Genomic DNA, 18,668 nt, shown 5'->3' with positions numbered 1-18,668 from the left:
CACTAATGCTAGATGCAATATGGCACTAAATATTTAATAAAATACATTGCACAATAAAACTCTTGATTAAAAGTCTCAATTAAGCTAAAAACAAAAGTAATAAGATTATACCCTAGTACACAGGCTGCTGAGAGTAGTGAAGGGCAGTTAGTCCTTTACTGTAGTCATGCATATGTGGGCTGTAAACGTTATAAAAGGGCTGAATCTCCAGGTTCATTTTTACTTCAGCATAGGAGAGGCAAAGAAGTATCCCTGGCGTCCAAGGTTGGTTGCAGACTTGCTTTTGCTCCCAAATCTAATTAAACAGAGAAGGATCTGTTATAAAGCAATAATTCCTAGCCCTGCCATTAGAGCACCTCCTTGTGATGGACTGGTGAATTAGCACCTCTACAAGTACAGTGCCATTATCTTTATTCACCATCCTGTGCTTTTTTAACACTCCTTTTTAATTTTGATTTGTTTGTGGTCCCCCCTCCCTGCTCACAAGGTCACATACTACTTATGATGGGACTGCCTTTTGTTGGTTCCTAGCGTCTGAAGTACAGGCATTCTGTTTAACTGAGTGCCATGGAAGCTAGGGAGAGAAGCTTGGACTTGTACACATAAGCTGCCCTCTGGCCAGCTACATTAAGAGCCATAAAGGAGCAGGGATGAAAGGCAGGTGGCTTTCATGGAGCCCCCTACTGTTATGAAATTTGCATTGAGGAAGGGCAGAACCGAGGCCCTGCAACTTTCTCAACCCCTTTAGTTCTCCGCCATATATTCCACCCCTCCCATGGAGTAGTGCCCCTCTCCATCCCAGTAAGCAGTTGATTAGTCTCTTATAAAAAAAACGGCATAAACACCAAGCACTGTGCAATACTCAGTGAATGCTCCCTAACGATCACCGACAGATGCTCTGCTGTGAACAGCTTCTCCTAGCCGACATAGCTACCACCGCTTGAGGAGGTGGTTTTATTATGCTGACAGGAGAGCTCTCTCCCATCGGCATAGAGCAGCTACACAATCGATCTTACAGCAGCACTGCTGCATCGATATAGCTGTGCGGCTGTAAGTTCTCTAGCATAGACATGGCCTTAGCATTTGATTTTTACTATCCCAAAGCATGCAGTGCCACTTACTTCGGGGTAGTCTTGCTGAGCGTAGATCGGACCTTCTGGGACAGGGAGCTAGATGAAGGAGTCTTTGTCAGTTGCTGTTCTGGAGTAGTGAGAGGACCCAGCATGCTCACTTCCGACAGAGGAAACAAGAGTCATATTAAAACAGGCACATAACTGACACACAAATGTTTCTTCTTAAACTAAGATAATGGGATTATATTTTGCCTCGTTGCAATATGGTAAATCAGGGCAACTCTGCTGAAGTCAACGATGGGACTCCAGATTTACACAAGTGAAAACAGCAGAAAAACTGGCCCGATATGTTCTATAAAAATAGAGGCACAACAGCAAAGCTAAGTGAAGCAGGAGTCACTACTTAATACACTTTGTATGTAAAAATGTGTTAGTCTTCCACAAGGTTTGCTGAAGTTTGAGAGAAGCTTGTCTTTCCTGTCATAAGCTACTTCCCTCCCCATTCCCCACAAAATGCCCTTGTAATATTGCACCAATTGATGATGCCGCAGCTAGATATTTAACTCTTTAAAAGCTTATTCGTAACTTGACGTTCAGACTTACAGCACTAAAGGCAGTAGGTGTTACAGAGGCTTGGTTATCAAGGTGAATAGCAACAGTTAGGCTTAGGCTGGGGACTAAGAGCAAAATGTTGTCCTCGGTGTGAAAAAGCAATACTCCTGAGGCTGGGAGGTGGGTAAAACAGACGAAAGAATGCCTGTTTTGAAATGCCATTAGAGAGACAAGATGGGTTCGAAAGCTCGTCTCTTTCACCAGTTGGTCCAACACAAGATATTACCTTATCCCACTTGTTTTTCTATTATCCTGGAACCAACATGGCTACAGCACTTGAAATGCCATATCAGGAATAAAGAGCCATGACCATCAGTGTCAAAGGCGGTATGGTAACTGGAGGGTGGAAGAGGAGGAGTTACAGTTTGGCAAGCCTGTTCCAACACAATCTAACAAAAGGCTTTGATCTGAGGTCATTGTTTTAAAGTGGATGTTTGGCCATAGTTGAAGATCTGATAGAGCAACATTCCAGGGCTACCTTTAACATCTGGTGTTCGGGGAGTGGAATAGGCATTGGAGTTTTCAATTACATGCGCTGGGTCAATGTCTTCTTGCTCCACCATCATGAACTGGCTCCAGTATTCCACTGGCAGTGACAGCAGCCGCTCTACCACCTACAGAAACATACTTTAGCACACAATTCCCCACCGTACCAGAAACTTACAACTCATTCAGCCTAAAAGTAGTATCAGATGGGCCAGAGGACAACAGCCCCAGGTGCTAGTAGAATCTGATTCTTTAACAGGACACTTCATGTGTCTCACATCGACATTCTACCAGGTGTCATTACTAATCACCTACCTTGGGTTGTCGTTTAGTGTCCTGCAAGAGTGTCATGGGGTCAGGATCTGGCACAGCATGGGCAACTATTGTGGGTCCAAAGACTTTGGAAAGGTTGGTGATGTCCATTTTAGTGTCTGGGCTCTGAGCCACTCTAGACAAGAAAGAAAGAAAAAGGACATTGAGTAAATTTTGTTCACAGATAGAAAACCCTGATAATGTGAGCTGATGTCAATTATATCTGAATTTGCAAATAGTCCCAGGTAATGACTCCCCTGTCACTCAACCACCAGGGTAAGCCTGTAGAAACAGAACTACAGCATCATCTCTTTTTCCCCATTTCCAGAACTCCTAACCTGGCTGAACCCACCTCTGAAGGTGAATCATGAGGAAAGCGAGTGTATCTCTGTTAGCCTGAGGGAGTTCACCAACAGCCTCGTACATGGCAGCTACACTGTTGTCTTCATCCAGAATTTCTTTAAATAAGAAAAGAAAGCGATTAGAGAGGTCTGTGGGATCATTTTCCTCAGACAGCAGTATGTTCTATCACAGTGCTGGAGGGTGTTAAGATTCTGGGTCCCATGCTCCTGAGTTCTAGTTCTAACACTGATACTATCTAACCTTGGGCAAGGTCATTTAAACACCTGTGCTCTGGTTTCCTCATCTAAAATGGGGCTAATACCAGTGTCTGAGAGGTTTTGTGTTACGAGGCTTTATGTGTGTAAAATGCTTTGAAATCTTCTGGTGAACAGCACTGTAAGTATTGTGAGCACTCTGTTGGACACTGATTTCAAAGATTTTCTGTACAAATGTTAGAATAGCTTCAAGACTGCACTAACTTGTGCATCATTCCTGAACAGGATACTGACTTTAATCTAAAAATATGGGATCTAGAGAGCGAGTATTCTCCTAATGTTAGCAGCCTACATGATAATATCTACAGAATGAGAGAGCTGCAGCTGGAAGGCAGATTACTTATCAGAGAAAGTTCTTCAAAGACCTGGATGAGATACTTCACTATGTATAACAAAGCTAATACCAGGCAGTGTTGTACAGGCAGATCTATGGTAGGAAGGAAGATCTCTCTACAGTATACCCAGTACTGCCAATACATTCACACCCAAGAAGGATTGCCAATTCAGATGGATCTGTCTGAGAATGGACCCTCAGACACTACAGCTGCCAGTGGTATTTGGCTCGCCTCACCTGCTGCCTCCATAAAAGTCTTGTTTAGCCGGAATGTGAGAATGGGTTCCTTTAGGCTACACAGGAAGTCTTTAAGAAGGCCACAGATGGCATGGATATCATCCACTTTGCTGAGCAGGGGCACAGTCTTCCCTCGAAGGAACTTCTCCTTCAGCTCTTTTACTGTCCGGTCGCAGCCAGAAATTCGGTATAGGCCTGTCTGTTAGAGAGCAATGCCGAAAGTCAGGACTTCACCTGCCTAAACATCTTGAGAAGGCAAAGTCTAGATTCTTCAGTAAAAACAGTCTCCTGCCCCCATTGTGAACTGAGAGATCTCTTGAGTAGGGACTCAAGTATCAGAGGGGTAGCCGTGTTAGTCTGGATCTGTAAAAGCAGCAAAGAATCCTGTGGCACGTTATAAACTAACGGACGTTTTGGAGCATGAGCTTTTGTGGGTGAATACCCACTTGCATCCGACGAAGTGAGTATTCACCCATGAAAGCTCATGCTCCAAAACGTCTGTTAGTCTATAAGGTGCCACAGGATTCTTTGCCGCTGAGTAGGGACTGTAACTTGCTCATCGTGACTCATGTGTTGAACAGCACTGTGTACAACTACAGCATCATAAACAAGAGAGCCTCAGATTAACCAACTATGGCTGTGATATTAGAGCCATATTTGTTTCACTAGTACCCCCACTGATTTCAGGTAATTCTTACCTCACGTAGCCCTCGCTGCTCAATTTCATTCACACAATGTACTACAATGGAAGGAATCATTGGCGGAGTCATGGGCACAAAGTCCACCAGTGTCCCCTATAAGAAGGAAGAGACTGATTTTGCAACATTGACATTTACAGGTTTCAGGACACTGGAAGTGCTCAGGAGATCCCAACAGATCTAGGCTTAGGAGCAGTCACTAGATTCTCATTCCCCAGACCCACAGAGGTAGGTGCCATGGGCACAAAGAGAGGATAAACACCATGTGCTCCTGTAGAGAGCTAAAACAGTATCTATCCAGAAGTCCCTCATACAACAGTCTTACTCTATAGGCAATGGAGAGCCAAGAACTGAGTTTAACTTAAGATGTGTTGCACCTGTGGTTATCATACATGAGAGGCTCAGGCAAAAGACTCCTGCTTCACAGGCCAGTGGAAAATGGACTATGCAGCAGATATGAAGGGAAAGGAGGGCAAGTAATATTACCATTTAATAAAGCAGATAACTCTGGCACCTATATATCAAGATCTTAAGTTCACTAGAAATGTCTAGACAATGGGAAGGAGTACTATTGTAAGTGGTCAAAAAAGAGGGATCTAGCCAAAAATGAGCAGGAGACTCCTAAGGACAAGCTTAGCTGTGCCATCATTCACCAATCTGAAAGCATCTTAAGGTTCCAATTTAAACAAAATAACTTTGCCAATAACTTCAATTGACAGACGAGGCTGCACTGGAAACACTGATACATGCAGAGCCGGAAATAGTTTGTGACTGCTTGTAAAATCAGAACAAAATGCCTCCACCACATACTTTCAGAGCCACCACATACAATTCTCCACCCTCCAAAAAAATCACATTCCTACTATTCTTGGCTTTATTTAACAGTCTCATTTATGTATATCTATTAGATCTGTAATAAAGCAGACAATCCACATAATGCAGCAACAAGGTCTAGTTCTCCCAAATAGGCATTAGCCCATTTGTTGTGGCAGCTACAGGATTTAAAGCTCATCTCACATAAAGCCATACCTCTCCAATTCTGACAGGAGTGCCTGTTAATGTTGGGATGCAAGGAAGGGGACAGCGGTCCCGACATTCTGGGTGAGTCACCACACGGCAGTCCCTACACTTTAGGGACAGTTTCCCAAACTTTATCTGCTTTCCACATGGAATGCATGACTCTGGTTTGATAACCTGGAAATAAAGAGCCTGTGTGTGAGGAAGCGGTAATAATGCAACAAAACAATAGATACAGTTTAGCTGCAAGGTCTACTGAATGAGTTTCTTGTTCTATATTGATGGCAAAGCACAGAAACTGTTGTGACAGAATAATAAGGTTGGGAGTTAAATAAGCCCTTGTCAATGGTTGGTGATTCTGCTTCTAGCAAACCCTGATCATTTATTTAATCATCTTAGTTACAGCCATCATGACATCTCTTACAGTCATTGGGACATGCATGGGAAATCTAAACTCTGGATCTCAAGGGCTGAATTGTCAGCTGTTAAACTTCAGCATAGCAGTGCAAGACGTTTCACAGCAGGAGCTAACAAAGCATTAGAAACTTGGTGCCTATCTGCCAGGGGATGCTTCTCGCCCCCCCCCCCCTTTCCTCCCTCTGGCTCTGCACAGGCCCCATCCCCACTCCACCCCTTCCCCTAAGGCCTCACCCCCCCACCCTGCTTCTTCCCACCCCCACCCCCTTCCCACCCAGTTCCATCCCCTCCCCCGAGCATGCTGTGCCCTTGCTCCTCCCCTCTCCCTCCCAGCACCTCCTGACACCACTAAACATCTGATCCCCGGCAGGCAATGAGAGGGAGGAGGTGGTGCTGGGGGGAGGGGTCGGTTCTGGTAGGGGGCTCCTCCATGCCCCCCCCCGCCCACCACTCATCTCTCCACCCCGTTTGCCCATCTCTCGCCTCACCTCCTCACCCCGAATCACTGTACCCAAGGGACGGCTCTGCCTGCATGAGGACTCAGGGTCAGAGTCCAGAGCTGAAACTGCCAACATCAGATTGGATAACTGACACTGTGCACCAGCCTGCACTCAGAGGGATGTACAGTGAATCTCTTTCAAGACTGCCAGTACACATACTGTCTTTGATACAAATTTGTGCAGCCTCATCCCCCCACTGCTCTGAGGAGTGTTAGATCCATCAGTTTCAGATCTGGATTCCAGCTGCCTACTGCCCAAGCTTGAGTCACTATTCCAGGGTTGTAAACTGGCTGAGAGAGAGAGAGAGAGAGAGAGAGAGCGCGCTGTAGAATAATTTTCCAGCCTTCTGTTTTCAGTATAAAGACTATATGATTGAGTCAAGTGTCTTGGAACGGGCAGGAAATTATTGTGAATGACTGAGGGATATTCATGGCCTAACAAGTACTGCCAGTTGCACCTGGCATCTGTGTTATGCCAAAGGTAGTGCAACCAGCAGAGGCTGTTACAAGATACAACTGGCAATTAATGGTTAATTATACAGTTTTGTGTTCCTATCTACCTCACAGGCAATCACTCTGGCAGACATGCTTTCCAAAGCCAAGCAAAGCCTGGTGCGAAGGTTGCGGATCTCTTGAGGCATCAGAGGACGGAAGAGTATAATGTAAGGGCCGGGTCAGATGATAAACAGTCACATAAAAAAGAATCTGGCACATCAGAAAAAGGGCAGACAAATAAACAGGGGCAAGTGCTTGTACACAAATGCTAGAAGTCTAAATAATAAGATGGGTGAACTAGAGTGCCTGGTGATAAAGGAGGATATCGATATAATAGGCATCACAGAAACCTGGTGGACTGAGAGCAATCAATGGGACACAATCATTCCGGGGTACAAAATATATCGGAAGGACAGAACAGGTCGTGCAGGGGGAGGAGTAGCACTATATGTGAAAGAAAACGTAGATTCAAATGAAGTAAAAATCTTAAGCGAATCCACATGTTCCATAGAATCTCTATGGCTAGAAATTTCATGCTCTAATAAAAATATAACATTAGGGATCTATTATCAACCACCTGATCAGGACAGTAATAGTGATGATGAAATGCTAAGGGAAATTAGAGAGGCTATCAAAATTAAGAACCCAATAATAGTGGGGGATTTCAATTATCCCCATATTGACTGGGAACATTTCACTTCAGGACGAAATGCACAGATAAAATTTCTCGATACTTTAAATGACTGCTTCATGGAGCAGCTGGTACGGGAACCCACAAGGGGAGAGGCAACTCTAGATTTAATCCTGAGTGGAGCGCAGGAGCTGGTCCAAGAGGTAACTATAGGAGGACCGCTTGGAAATAGTGACCATAATACAATAGCATTCAACATCCCTGTGGTGGGAAGAACACCTCAACTGCCCAACACTGTGGCATTTAATTTCAAAAGGGGGAATTATACAAAAATGAGGGGGTTAGTTAGACAAAAGTTAAAAGGTACAGTAACTAAAGTGAAATCCCTGCAAGTTGCGTGGGCCCTTTTTAAAGACACCATAATAGAGGCCCAACTTCAATGTATACCCCAAAATAAGAAAAACAGTAAAAGAACTAAAAAAGAGCCACCGTGGCTTAACAACCATGTAAAAGAAGCAGTGAGAGATAAAAAGACTTCCTTTAAAAAGTGGAAGTCAAATCCTAGTGAGGCAAATAGAAAGGAGCACAAACACTGCCAACTTAAGTGCAAGAGTGTAATAAGAAAAGCCAAAGAGGAGTTTGAAGAACGGCTAGCCAAAAACTCCAAAGGTAATAACAAAATGTTTTTCAAGTACATCAGAAGCAGGAAGCCTGCTAAACAATCAGTGGGGCCCCTTGACGATCAAAATACAAAAGGAGCGCTTAAAGACGATAAAGTCATTGCGGAGAAACTAAATCGATTCTTTGCTTCAGTCTTCACAGCTGAGGATGTTAAGGAGATTCCCAAACCTGAGCTGGCTTTTGTAGGTGACAAATCTGAGGAACTGTCACAGACTGAAGTGTCACTAGAGGAGGTTTTGGAATTAATTGATAAACTCAACATTAACAAGTGACCGGGACCAGATGGCATTCACCCAAGAGTTCTGAAAGAATTCAAATTTGAAGTTGCGGAACTATTAACTAAGGTTTGTAACCTGTCCTTTAAATCGGCTTCGATACCCAATGACTGGAAGTTAGCTAATGTAACGCCAATATTTAAAAAGGGCTCTAGGGGTGATCCCGGCAATTACAGACCGGTAAGTCTAACATCGGTACCAGGCAAATTAGTTGAAACAATAGTAAAGAATAAAATTGTCAGACACATAGAAAAACAAACTCTTGAGCAATAGTCAACATGGTTTCTGTAAAGGGAAATCGTGTCTTACTAATCTATTAGAATTCTTTGAAGGGGTCAACAAACATGTGGACAAGGGGGATCCGGTGGACATAGTGTACTTGGATTTCCAGAAAGCCTTTGACAAGGTCCCTCACCAAAGGCTCTTACGTAAATTAAGCTGTCATGGGATAAAAGGGAAGGTCCTTTCATGGATTGAGAACTGGTTAAAGGACAGGGAACAAAGGGTAGGAATTAATGGTAAATTCTCAGAATGGAGAGGGGTAACTAGTGGTGTTCCCCAAGGGTCAGTCCTCGGACCAATCCTATTCAATTTATTCATAAATGATCTGGAGAAAGGGGTAAACAGTGAGGTGGCCAAGTTTGCAGATGATACTAAACTTCTCAAGATAGTTAAGACCAAAGCAGATTGTGAAGAACTTCAAAAAGATCTCACAAAACTAAGTGATTGGGCAACAAAATGGCAAATGAAATGTAATGTGGATAAATGTAAAGTAATGCACGTTGGAAAAAATAACCCCAACTATACATACATGATGGGGGCTAATTTAGCTACAACGAGTCAGGAAAAAGATCTTGAGGTCATCGTGGATAGTTCTCTGAAGATGTCCACGCAGTGTGCAGAGGCGGTCAAAAAAGCAAACAGGATGTTAGAAATCATTAAAAAGGGGCTAGAGAATAAGACTGAGAATATATTATTGCCCTTATATAAATCCATGGTACGCCCACATCTCGAATACTGTGTACAGATGTGGTCTCCTCACCAAGATATTCTAGCACTAGAAAAGGTTCAGAAAAGGGCAACTAAAATGATTAGGGGTTTAGAGAGGGTCCCATACGAGGAAAGATTAAAGAGGCTAGGACTCTTCAGCTTGGAAAAGAGAAGACTAAGGGGGGACATGATAGAGGTATATAAAATCATGAGTGACATTGAGAAAGTGGATAAGGAAAAGTTATTTACTTGTTCCCATAATACAAGAACTAGGGGTCACCAAATGAAATTAATAGGCAGCAGGTTTAAAACAAATAAAAGGAAGTTCTTCACGCAGCGCACAGTCAACTTGTGGAACTCCTTACCTGAGGATGTTGTGAAGGCTAGGACTATAACAATGTTTAAAAGGGGACTGGATAAATTCATGGTGGCTAAGTCCATAAATGGCTATTAGCCAGAATGGGTAAGAATGGTGTCCCTAGCCTCTGTTCGTCAGAGGATGGAGATAGATGGCAGGAGAGAGATCACTTGATCATTGCCTGTTAGGTTCACTCCCTCTGGGGCAGCTGGCATTGGCCACTGTCGGTAGACCGATACTGGGCTAGATGGACCTTTGGTCTGACCCGGTACGGCCTTTCTTATGTTAATTACATCTCCAATAAATGGAGTAAAGAAGATGGAAATTAACACTTTCATAATGGTTAAATTTTAACTACAGCACTAATAGAACCAAACAGTATTTGTATGATACAAATGTGAGTTTTTAGAAATAAAATAAAAAAATGTGAAATGATTTAATGTATTGACAAATATTTTATGTGATTTCACAGTACCTGCATCGATTAACTTCTATACCTGATTTAGAATTAATGCAACACTGACACAGTAGTGTTGTTTAACGATTTTGTATATTTACATATATTTAATTTCTTTCACAGTCGCTTCAGCCCACAAAGCCCCTTCAAAAATCTAATATGGCCCTCATCTCAAAGTTTGGAGACCCCTGAGTTAGACCCTGAGCATGTAGGCAAGACACCAGCTGGACACCTGGGAAAGAATTCTCTGTAGTAATTCAGAAGCCTCCCTATCTAGTGTCCCATTACCAGCCATTGGAGATATATGCTGCTAGCAGCTGCAGATCACTACATACCAGTGTAGGCCATCTCATACCATTCCCTCCATAAACTTAACAAGCTCAGTCTTGAAGCCAGTTAGGTTTTTTTTGCCATTCCACACCAGACATGAATCCCTAGTTATAACACCACAGTACTGGGTTCCTGTAGACCAGGGGTTGGCAACCTTTCAGAAGTGGTGTGCCAAGTCTTCATTTATTCACTTTAATTTAAGGTTTCATGTGCCAGTAATACATTTTAACATTTTTAGAAGATATCTTTCTATAAGTCTATAATATAGAACTAAACTATTGTTGTATGTAAAGTAAATAAGGCTTTTAAAAATGTTTAAGAAGCTTCATTTAAAATTAAATTAAAATGCAGAACTCCCCAGACTGGTGGCCAGGACCCAGGCAGTGTGAGTGCCACTGAAAAATCAGCTCGCGTGCCGCCTTCGGCGCCCGTGCCATAGGTTGCCTTCCCCTGCTGTAGACAGAATGGTAACTAGAGACTATAAACCCAATCTTGTGGTATCATACCCCCACACTGATGCAAAATTATAACACTCATCATAGCTCTGTCAGGAGAATCAACATATAAGGACATATTTAATTTTGCTTAGCCATGCAGTGTTTTTTATGGCTGATTTTGCAAGACACTGCGCTACTGAAACAGCAATATGGGGAGTGAAAATAGATAATTCTCAAAGATTGGAGTTACATTACCAATGACTCGTCAGTCTTGTCAAAGCTGATGTCTGATAGAATTGAGCCAGATTCATCTATTGTTGAAAGTCTAAGAAGTAAAGTAAAAAACCTATTAGTCTGTGGGTTTCATTTCCAGTTGACTTCATGATTCCAGGGCAAGTTTACTGAGCAGGCAATAGCTATGTATTCCAGTCTGGAACAAGGCAAGACCTTGATGCTATGAATGTAGCATTAATGCAGTATAAATAAGAGTGCAGATTCACAAACTGCTGGACTGTCATTTGCGATTTACTAGGGGAAACCAAAATCCATGGAGTAGGAATAACCCAGATTTAGCATGTCAGTATTTTGTTGTATTCCCAAATCACAAGCCTTCTCTCTTCCTCCTCCCTTCCACATAAAGCTTCTACCTCTTCTGATTGCGAAGCTTTTGACTGCAGCCCATCAGACAAGCACAGAGAGTGACTTTCTTCTACTTTCCTACCCCCATGTAATTTGCAGTTTTGTGGTATTAAATTCAAGACCTAGCCAAGACTATTTAACTACCAACACAGTTAAGACGAGAGAGAGTCCAGAAAACAGAAACAAAAATGATAAAAGGTTTAGAAAACCTGACATATGGGGAAAGATTAAAAAACTGGGTATGTTTCTTTTGGAAAAAGACGACTGAGGGTGGAACCAATAATAGTCTTCAAATACGTTAAGGGATGTTATAAAGAGGATGGTGATCAATTGTTCTTCATGTCCAATGAAGGTCGGACAAGTACTAATGGGCTTAATCTGCAGTAAGGGAGATCTAGGTTAGATATTAGGAGAAATTTTCTAACGATAAAGATAGTTAAGTTCTGGAAGAGGCTTTCAAGGGAGGGTTTTGAATCACCATCATTGGAGGTTTTAAGAACAAGTTAGACAAATACTGGTCAGGGATACTTTAGCATGAGGCCTGGATGAGATGACCTCAAGGTCCTTTCCAGCCCCACATTTCTATGATTGTAAAACAAGAAATTAGGAACAACCGCGTCAGATGAGACCAGTGGTCTGTCTAGTTTAGCATCTACTCTGATGGTGGTTAGTGTCAACTCATTCAGAGGAAGAAAGAAAGAAACCCTGCAGTGGACAGTTATGGAATATCCTGTCCCAGAAAGGAAGAATCTTCCTAACCCTCATCAGTTCATGGTTGGTTTATGTCCTGAAGCATGAAGGTTTACATCCATTCTCAAATACAATATACTACTGTAACTGTGCTTATTCCCTATATAGAGTAATTTTTCTTTGGCCTTGGTGATATCTTGTGGCAATGAATCCCATAGGTTAATTTGTCATTGTTATATCCTTGGGGGCAGCCAGTTTAGGAAGAAATCACTTGAGGCCAGAGAGCTGACAGCTAACAAACCACCATTTTATTTACAGACCATAATACTCTAACTCAGTTGCCATAGCAACAGAAACCATGACAACCAAATACACAACATATTCCTCCCCCCCTAATAAGAACATCCCCTAAATAAAAACAAAACAAAACACACACTAGACTAGAGAAGGAGGGTAGACTGCCTCCATTCCCGGCTAAACCCTGGGGATTATTTTGCCCCATAACCGTGGGTTCGCCCTAGCTAGAGATCCAGCCGATGAGGAGGCCTTCGGTCTCTAGGTGGATTACGGCGAACTTCTGGTGTTATTGCACCCGAAAGCACTAGGGGCTCAGGGTCCGCAGCACGAACGGGTGAGGAGGTGGTATCAGCTCGTGCTGGGCAAAGGGGTATCTCAGCCGCCGGCAGTAATGGAGGAGAACAGTCAGGAACAGGTGACTCGTGATTCGGTGCCTCACCAGAAGAGGTGAAGTCAGACCCCTCAACTGCAGATGGGTCCTGAGGACTGGCATGACCTGGCAACAGCTGATCTACATGTCGCCGCCAGGTAACATTCTCTGCAGTCCGGACTGTGTAGGAAACAGGTCCTGGTTGAGTGATGACTGTGGCCGGGACCCATTTAGCTCTGGAAGTATAATTCCGAGCCAAAACTGGCTGTCGCGGGCTAAAGGTTCGGTCTTTTGCTCTGGGTGCCCGTCTGATGACTTGATATTGCTGCTGATGTTGCACAGTTTGTCTGGGTTCAGAAGGTTTCAGCAGATCAAAGCAAGTGCGCAGCTGTCGTCCCAACATTAGAAAGGCTGGGGATGCCTGGGTCGTAGCATGAGGGGTGTTTCTGTAGGAAAGTAAGAAGATATCCAGACGCTTTTGAATGGAGTGTTGTCCCCTTGCTGATTTCAAAGCGTTTTTCATTGTCTGCACAAATCTTTCAGCTAATCCGTTGGTGGACGGATGATATGGTGCTGACGTGATGTTGTGTATCCCATTTGCCTTCATAAAATTTTGAAACTCCTGAGAAACGAACTGCGGTCCGTTGTCGCTCACAAGTTGTTCTGGCAGACCAAAACGACTAAAGAGTCCTCGTAGTTTTTGGATAGTACTCTCTGCAGAAGTGGACTGCATTATAGAGACTTCTGGCCATTTAGAATGGGCATCTATTGCCACCAAGAACATGCTTCCTTCAAGGGGGCCAGCAAAGTCAACGTGAATACGTTGCCACGGGTTTTCAGGCCAGTCCCATGGGTGTAGGGGTGCCCACTGGGGTGCATTCCTCACACCCTGACATGACAGACAAGCTTTTGCCTTCTCTTCAATAGCGCTGTCCAATCCAGGCCACCAAAAATAGCTTCGTGCCATTTCCTTCATGCGCACTATTCCACAGTGACCGGAATGTAGCTGTTCTAACATCTGTGATCTCAGTGGTGGTGGAATAATGACACGTCTCCCCCACAACAAACAACCAGATTGGACCGATAACTCCATCCGTTTGGACATGTAGGGAACAAGGTCGGATGAGACCGGAGAGGTTTGTCGAGATTTTCCATGCATCACCAGGTCCATAACTTGGGACAATACTGGGTCAACGCGAGTTGCCTTCTTTATCTGAGTAGCAGTGATGGGTGTATTCTCTACTTGTTCAAAGTAGAAGATTTCCTTTTGGGCGCTATCTTGATGTTTGACCGGCAAAGGCAACCTCGAGAGGCCATCTGCATTGCCGTGCAGAGTGGATTTCCGATATTTAATTTCATATGTGTGTGCTGAAAGTAACAATGCCCAACGTTGCATACGACTAGCGGCTAATGGGGGAATGCCTGTGTAGGGTCCAAAAATTGACGTCAGAGGTCGATGGTCTGTAAGAAGAGTAAACTTTCGCCCAAACAGGTACTGATGAAACTTCCGAATTCCAAAAACAATTCCTAATGCCTCACGTTCGATTTGGGCGTAGTTAGTTTCTGCTTTGCTTAGAGTGCGTGAAGCAAAAGCAATAGGTCTCTCTTCTCCCGAAGGCATAATGTGTGACACGACTGCTCCCACTCCATAAGGGGAGGCATCGCAGGCCAATTGCAGGGGTAAGGATGGATCAAAGTGCATTAGAACTTCAGAATTTAACAATGCATCCTTAGCTTTGTTAAATGCAACATCACAGGCTTCAGTCCACTTCCAGGCCTTGTTCTGCCCAAGGAGCTCGTGAAGTGGTTTTAGCAGTGTGGCTAACTGTGAGATGAACTTTCCATAATAGTTCAGTAGTCCTAGAAACGAGCGCAGCTGGCTTACATTTCGTGGTGGGGGAGCCTCCACAATAGCTTTAACTTTTGCAGGGGCCTTATGAAGACCTGCAGAATCGATGATGTGTCCCAAATATTCAACAGAGGGCTTGAAGAATTCACACTTGTCTTTGCGAACTCGTAGGCCATACTCTTCCAGTCTTTGCAGGGTAGCCTCTAAATTCTTTAAGTGATCCTCTTCATTTCTTCCAGTGACCAGGATGTCGTCCAGATAGCACTGAACTCCTGACAAGCCACACAAGATCTGGTCCATAGCTCTCTGGAACAGGGCGGGAGCCGATGTTATTCCGAAGGGTAGGCGACAGTATCGATAAAGCCCCTTATGAGTCACAATAGTCAACAGCTCTTGGGACTTTTCATCGACGTGCATCTGTAAATATGCTTGACTCAGATCAATCTTACTGAACTTTTGTCCCCCAGCCAGGCCTGCGAAGAGGTCATCGATGCGGGGAAGCGGGTATTGCTCTGCACACAACACTGGGTTGACAGTGACTTTAAAATCCCCGCAAATCCGGAGAGAGCCATCTTTCTTCACGATTGGAACGATAGGAGTGGCCCATGAGCTATGGGTAACTGGTATTAGGACTCCATTGGTGACCAGGCGCTCCAGGTCTGCTTCAACCTTTGGCCTGATGGCATATGGCACAGTTCGGGCTTTCAGATATTTTGGTGGACTGGCAGGTTTAATGTTCAATATCACAGTGATTCCCTTCATACTTCCCAAATCATCTCCAAAAACAGCAGCATGTTTCCTTAGTATAGGGGTTAGACTGGTTTCTTCTTTAGTCATCCGGTGCACTTCTGCCCAGTTCAGTTGAATCTTCCCAAGCCAAGACCTACCCATTAAGGCTGGGTAGTTACCTTTCACCACAAACAGTGGCAATCTAGTGGCCTGTCCATTGAGCTCCACCTTAACATCAATAGTGCCCACCATGGGCCCAGCTTCTCCCGTATACGTCTTCAGAACAGTTTTTGTTGCCTTAAGCGGAAGATGCTGTAGCTTTTCTTTATACACAGTCTCAGAGACCAGCGAGACAGCTGCACCGGTGTCCAGTTCCATGCGTATAGGTTTGCCCTCCAATAAGGGGGTTACCCAGTATTCATGTGAGCCTGCTGCCAAAGACAAAACATGCAGTGGCACTTCCTCTTGTGATGAGGTGTCTCCTTGATCATCCTGGGTCTGCTCTAGAGTATGCAAGGTTCCTCTTTTTGTCGGCCAGACCACAGGCCTCTTTTTCTTTTGTTTACAGGCACACTCAATGTGTCCCTTTTTGCCACAGTGTCGACACACCAGGTACTTACACCAGCATTCTGATGCCTGGTGTCCTGGCTTACCACAGCGGTAACATTCTTGACTCTGCACAGTTTTGTGGGTCCGTTCTTGTGACACTTTTTTGCACCCTAGGGGGTGCACCGATGTATTGTGCCTCCCTTGTAGCCAGTTCCATGGAGACAGCAATATCAACAGCCTTCTGTAAGGTAAGCTGAGCCTCTGTCAGTAGGCGCTTCCGTATAGCTTCACTGTACAGGCCACACACTAACCTGTCACGCAGGGCATCATTTAACATTTCTTTAAATTCACAGTGTTCTGCTAGCTTTTTTAGAATGGCTACAAATTGTACAACTGTTTCATCTTCCTTTTGGTCTCTTTTGTGGAACCTATATCTTTCAGCAATTACCAGTGGTTTTGGGGAAAAATGGGACCCCAGGATTTCCACAATGTCACTGTAAGATTTAGTTGCTGGCTTAACAGGGTGTAGTAAGCTGTGTAGCAGGGAGTAGGTTTTAGCTCCTACAACACTTAAGAATATTGGCACCTTCTTTGCTTCTGTAATGTCATTTGCAATAAAAAAAGCTCAAAACGCTCAGTATACACATGCCACTGCTCTGTATTCTCATCAAAAGGCTCCAGAGGCCTGGTCAGAGTAGCCATGATTTTAGTTTCACTTTCACAGTCAGTGCACAGAAGCAGCTTTTTTGTTTGTTTGTTCTTTACCTTGACTTCTACTTCCTTCTGTTACTGGAGCAGCACCGGAGTCTCACCCTCGTCGCCACTTGTTATATCCTTGGGGGCAGCCAGTTTAGGAAGAAATCACTTGAGGCCAGAGAGCTGACAGCTAACAAACCACCATTTTATTTACAGACCATAATACTCTAACTCAGTTGCCATAGCAACAGAAACCATGACAACCAAATACACAACAGTCATGTGTTAAGAAATTTCCCATGGTCAGTTTTAAAACTTGCTTTCAGTTTCATGGAATGCCAATTGCATTGTGAGAAAGGATAAATAGGAATACCCAATTTACATTTTTATAGCATTAGTTTGTATCTATCCAGCCCTTCTCTAAGCAGTTAGAAGTTTTTGATATCCTCTCAAAGAGAAGTCTTCCATTACAAAAATCATTTTAGTGCCTCTCTGAACCCCCTTATTTCTGTTGTATCTTTGAGACTGAATACAGTAATCCAGATGAGATCATGTAACTGATTTATATAATGGCACTGAAATATTTTCTGTCCCATTCCTTATATGCCCTAACATTTTGTTTATTTTTGACAACCTCTGTTCAATGTGTATCAGCTGTCATTTAGTTATCCACAGTGAATCCCAAGTTCCCTCCTCCCACCATCCCCCAAGTCTGTATTCAACTCACATAATCCTTAGTAAACAATGATAAATACAGTAGCTCTCTGGAGCCAGGTCAGTGGCTGGGAGTATTTCTGAACTGCTGTTTCACCTTTAGGTTTATTATTGATGTACAGGCTTAGTTATTGACAAGTAGTTTAGCACAGCTATATTAAAGGAAAATCTTTCACAAGTAGTGGGATTATAGCTAGAGTGGAAAAAAACTGAGTGGTTTCAACAAAGCTGCATTGTACTATGCTTTTATATTCCTCAACCGACACACAAAGTTCTGGTAGCAATAGTAGTCTCCTAGAACAATGGAGCCCCAAGACAAAAAAATTTTGGATACCAAATACAAATTTTCTACAGAACCAAAAATTTCATAAAAAAAAAAAATCTATTGCCCCCCCAAAATCCAAATGCTATTACCTGCTTTAATTAAATTTAGTGAGAAATATGCAATTCTTATAGCTTTCAATACGAATGAAAAATTTGAAACATTAACCAAACTAAAATAATTTATGTTATACATTAGATCGCTTTGAGGAAGAGGTCATGTGAAACACTCTGGAATACAGGATCACAAGAGCAGGGGCGACTCTAGCCATTTCGCCGCCCCAAGCACCATGGCACGCCGCGGGGGGCGCTCTGCCGGTCGCTGGTCCCGCTGCTCCGGTGGACCTCCCGCAGGCGTGCCTGCGGATGCTCCAACGAAGTTGCGGGAGCAGCGGACCCTCCGCAGGCACGCCTGTGGGAGGTCCGCCAGAGCCGCCTGCCGCCCTCCTGGCGAACAACAGAGCGGTCCCCGCGGCATGCCACCCCAAGCACGTGTTTGGTGTGCTGGGGCCTGGAGCCGCCCCTGCACAGGAGAAAAAAAGCTGGTAGCTTTGAGGTATTGCAAAGGAAAAGTCAAAAACCTCTACTATAGACCCAGATATTCAAGAGTTTAAGTATCTGTGCTAATCAGTTGTTTCCCTAATGGTCAGGTTGCTACCTTCCCTACCTTCTGTTCCCAGAATCCCCAGTAGAAAGTTGAGGCCTGAAGGCCAGGGCAGATTTCTGTTCTTCACTTAGGTGAATACTACCCGATGCATCACACATCAGTAGCTCTCGAATCAGTTGGATCCGCCGCTCCTGTAAAGTGGAAAACATCAGTAGTAGCTGGGGGAGAAAGCTTCACTTCAGATTTATGGG

At 43.9% G+C, this 18,668-nt stretch overlaps 1 protein-coding gene across 1 annotated transcript in view; it reads right to left on the bottom strand.

Annotated features, from left to right (window-relative positions):
• Positions 1–219: 219 nt before the first annotated feature.
• Positions 220–18,668, bottom strand: part of LOC123359391 (rac GTPase-activating protein 1-like) — a 30,430-nt gene continuing 11,981 nt past the window's right edge. Inside the window, exons 4-11 of the mRNA XM_045001075.1 lie at positions 18,478–18,608; positions 11,212–11,281; positions 3,672–3,870; positions 2,836–2,941; positions 2,487–2,619; positions 2,164–2,299; positions 1,122–1,230; positions 220–295 (exon numbers count right to left, since the gene is read on the bottom strand). Coding sequence (XP_044857010.1) covers positions 220–295; positions 1,122–1,230; positions 2,164–2,299; positions 2,487–2,619; positions 2,836–2,941; positions 3,672–3,870; positions 11,212–11,281; positions 18,478–18,608 — 960 coding nt within the window. The remainder of the gene's footprint in view (positions 296–1,121; positions 1,231–2,163; positions 2,300–2,486; positions 2,620–2,835; positions 2,942–3,671; positions 3,871–11,211; positions 11,282–18,477; positions 18,609–18,668) is intronic.

Source organism: Mauremys mutica, unplaced genomic scaffold (assembly GCF_020497125.1).
Source record: "Mauremys mutica isolate MM-2020 ecotype Southern unplaced genomic scaffold, ASM2049712v1 Super-Scaffold_100113, whole genome shotgun sequence".
Lineage (NCBI taxonomy): Eukaryota > Metazoa > Chordata > Testudines > Geoemydidae > Mauremys > Mauremys mutica.
This window is presented reverse-complemented; position numbering and strand designations above follow the sequence as displayed.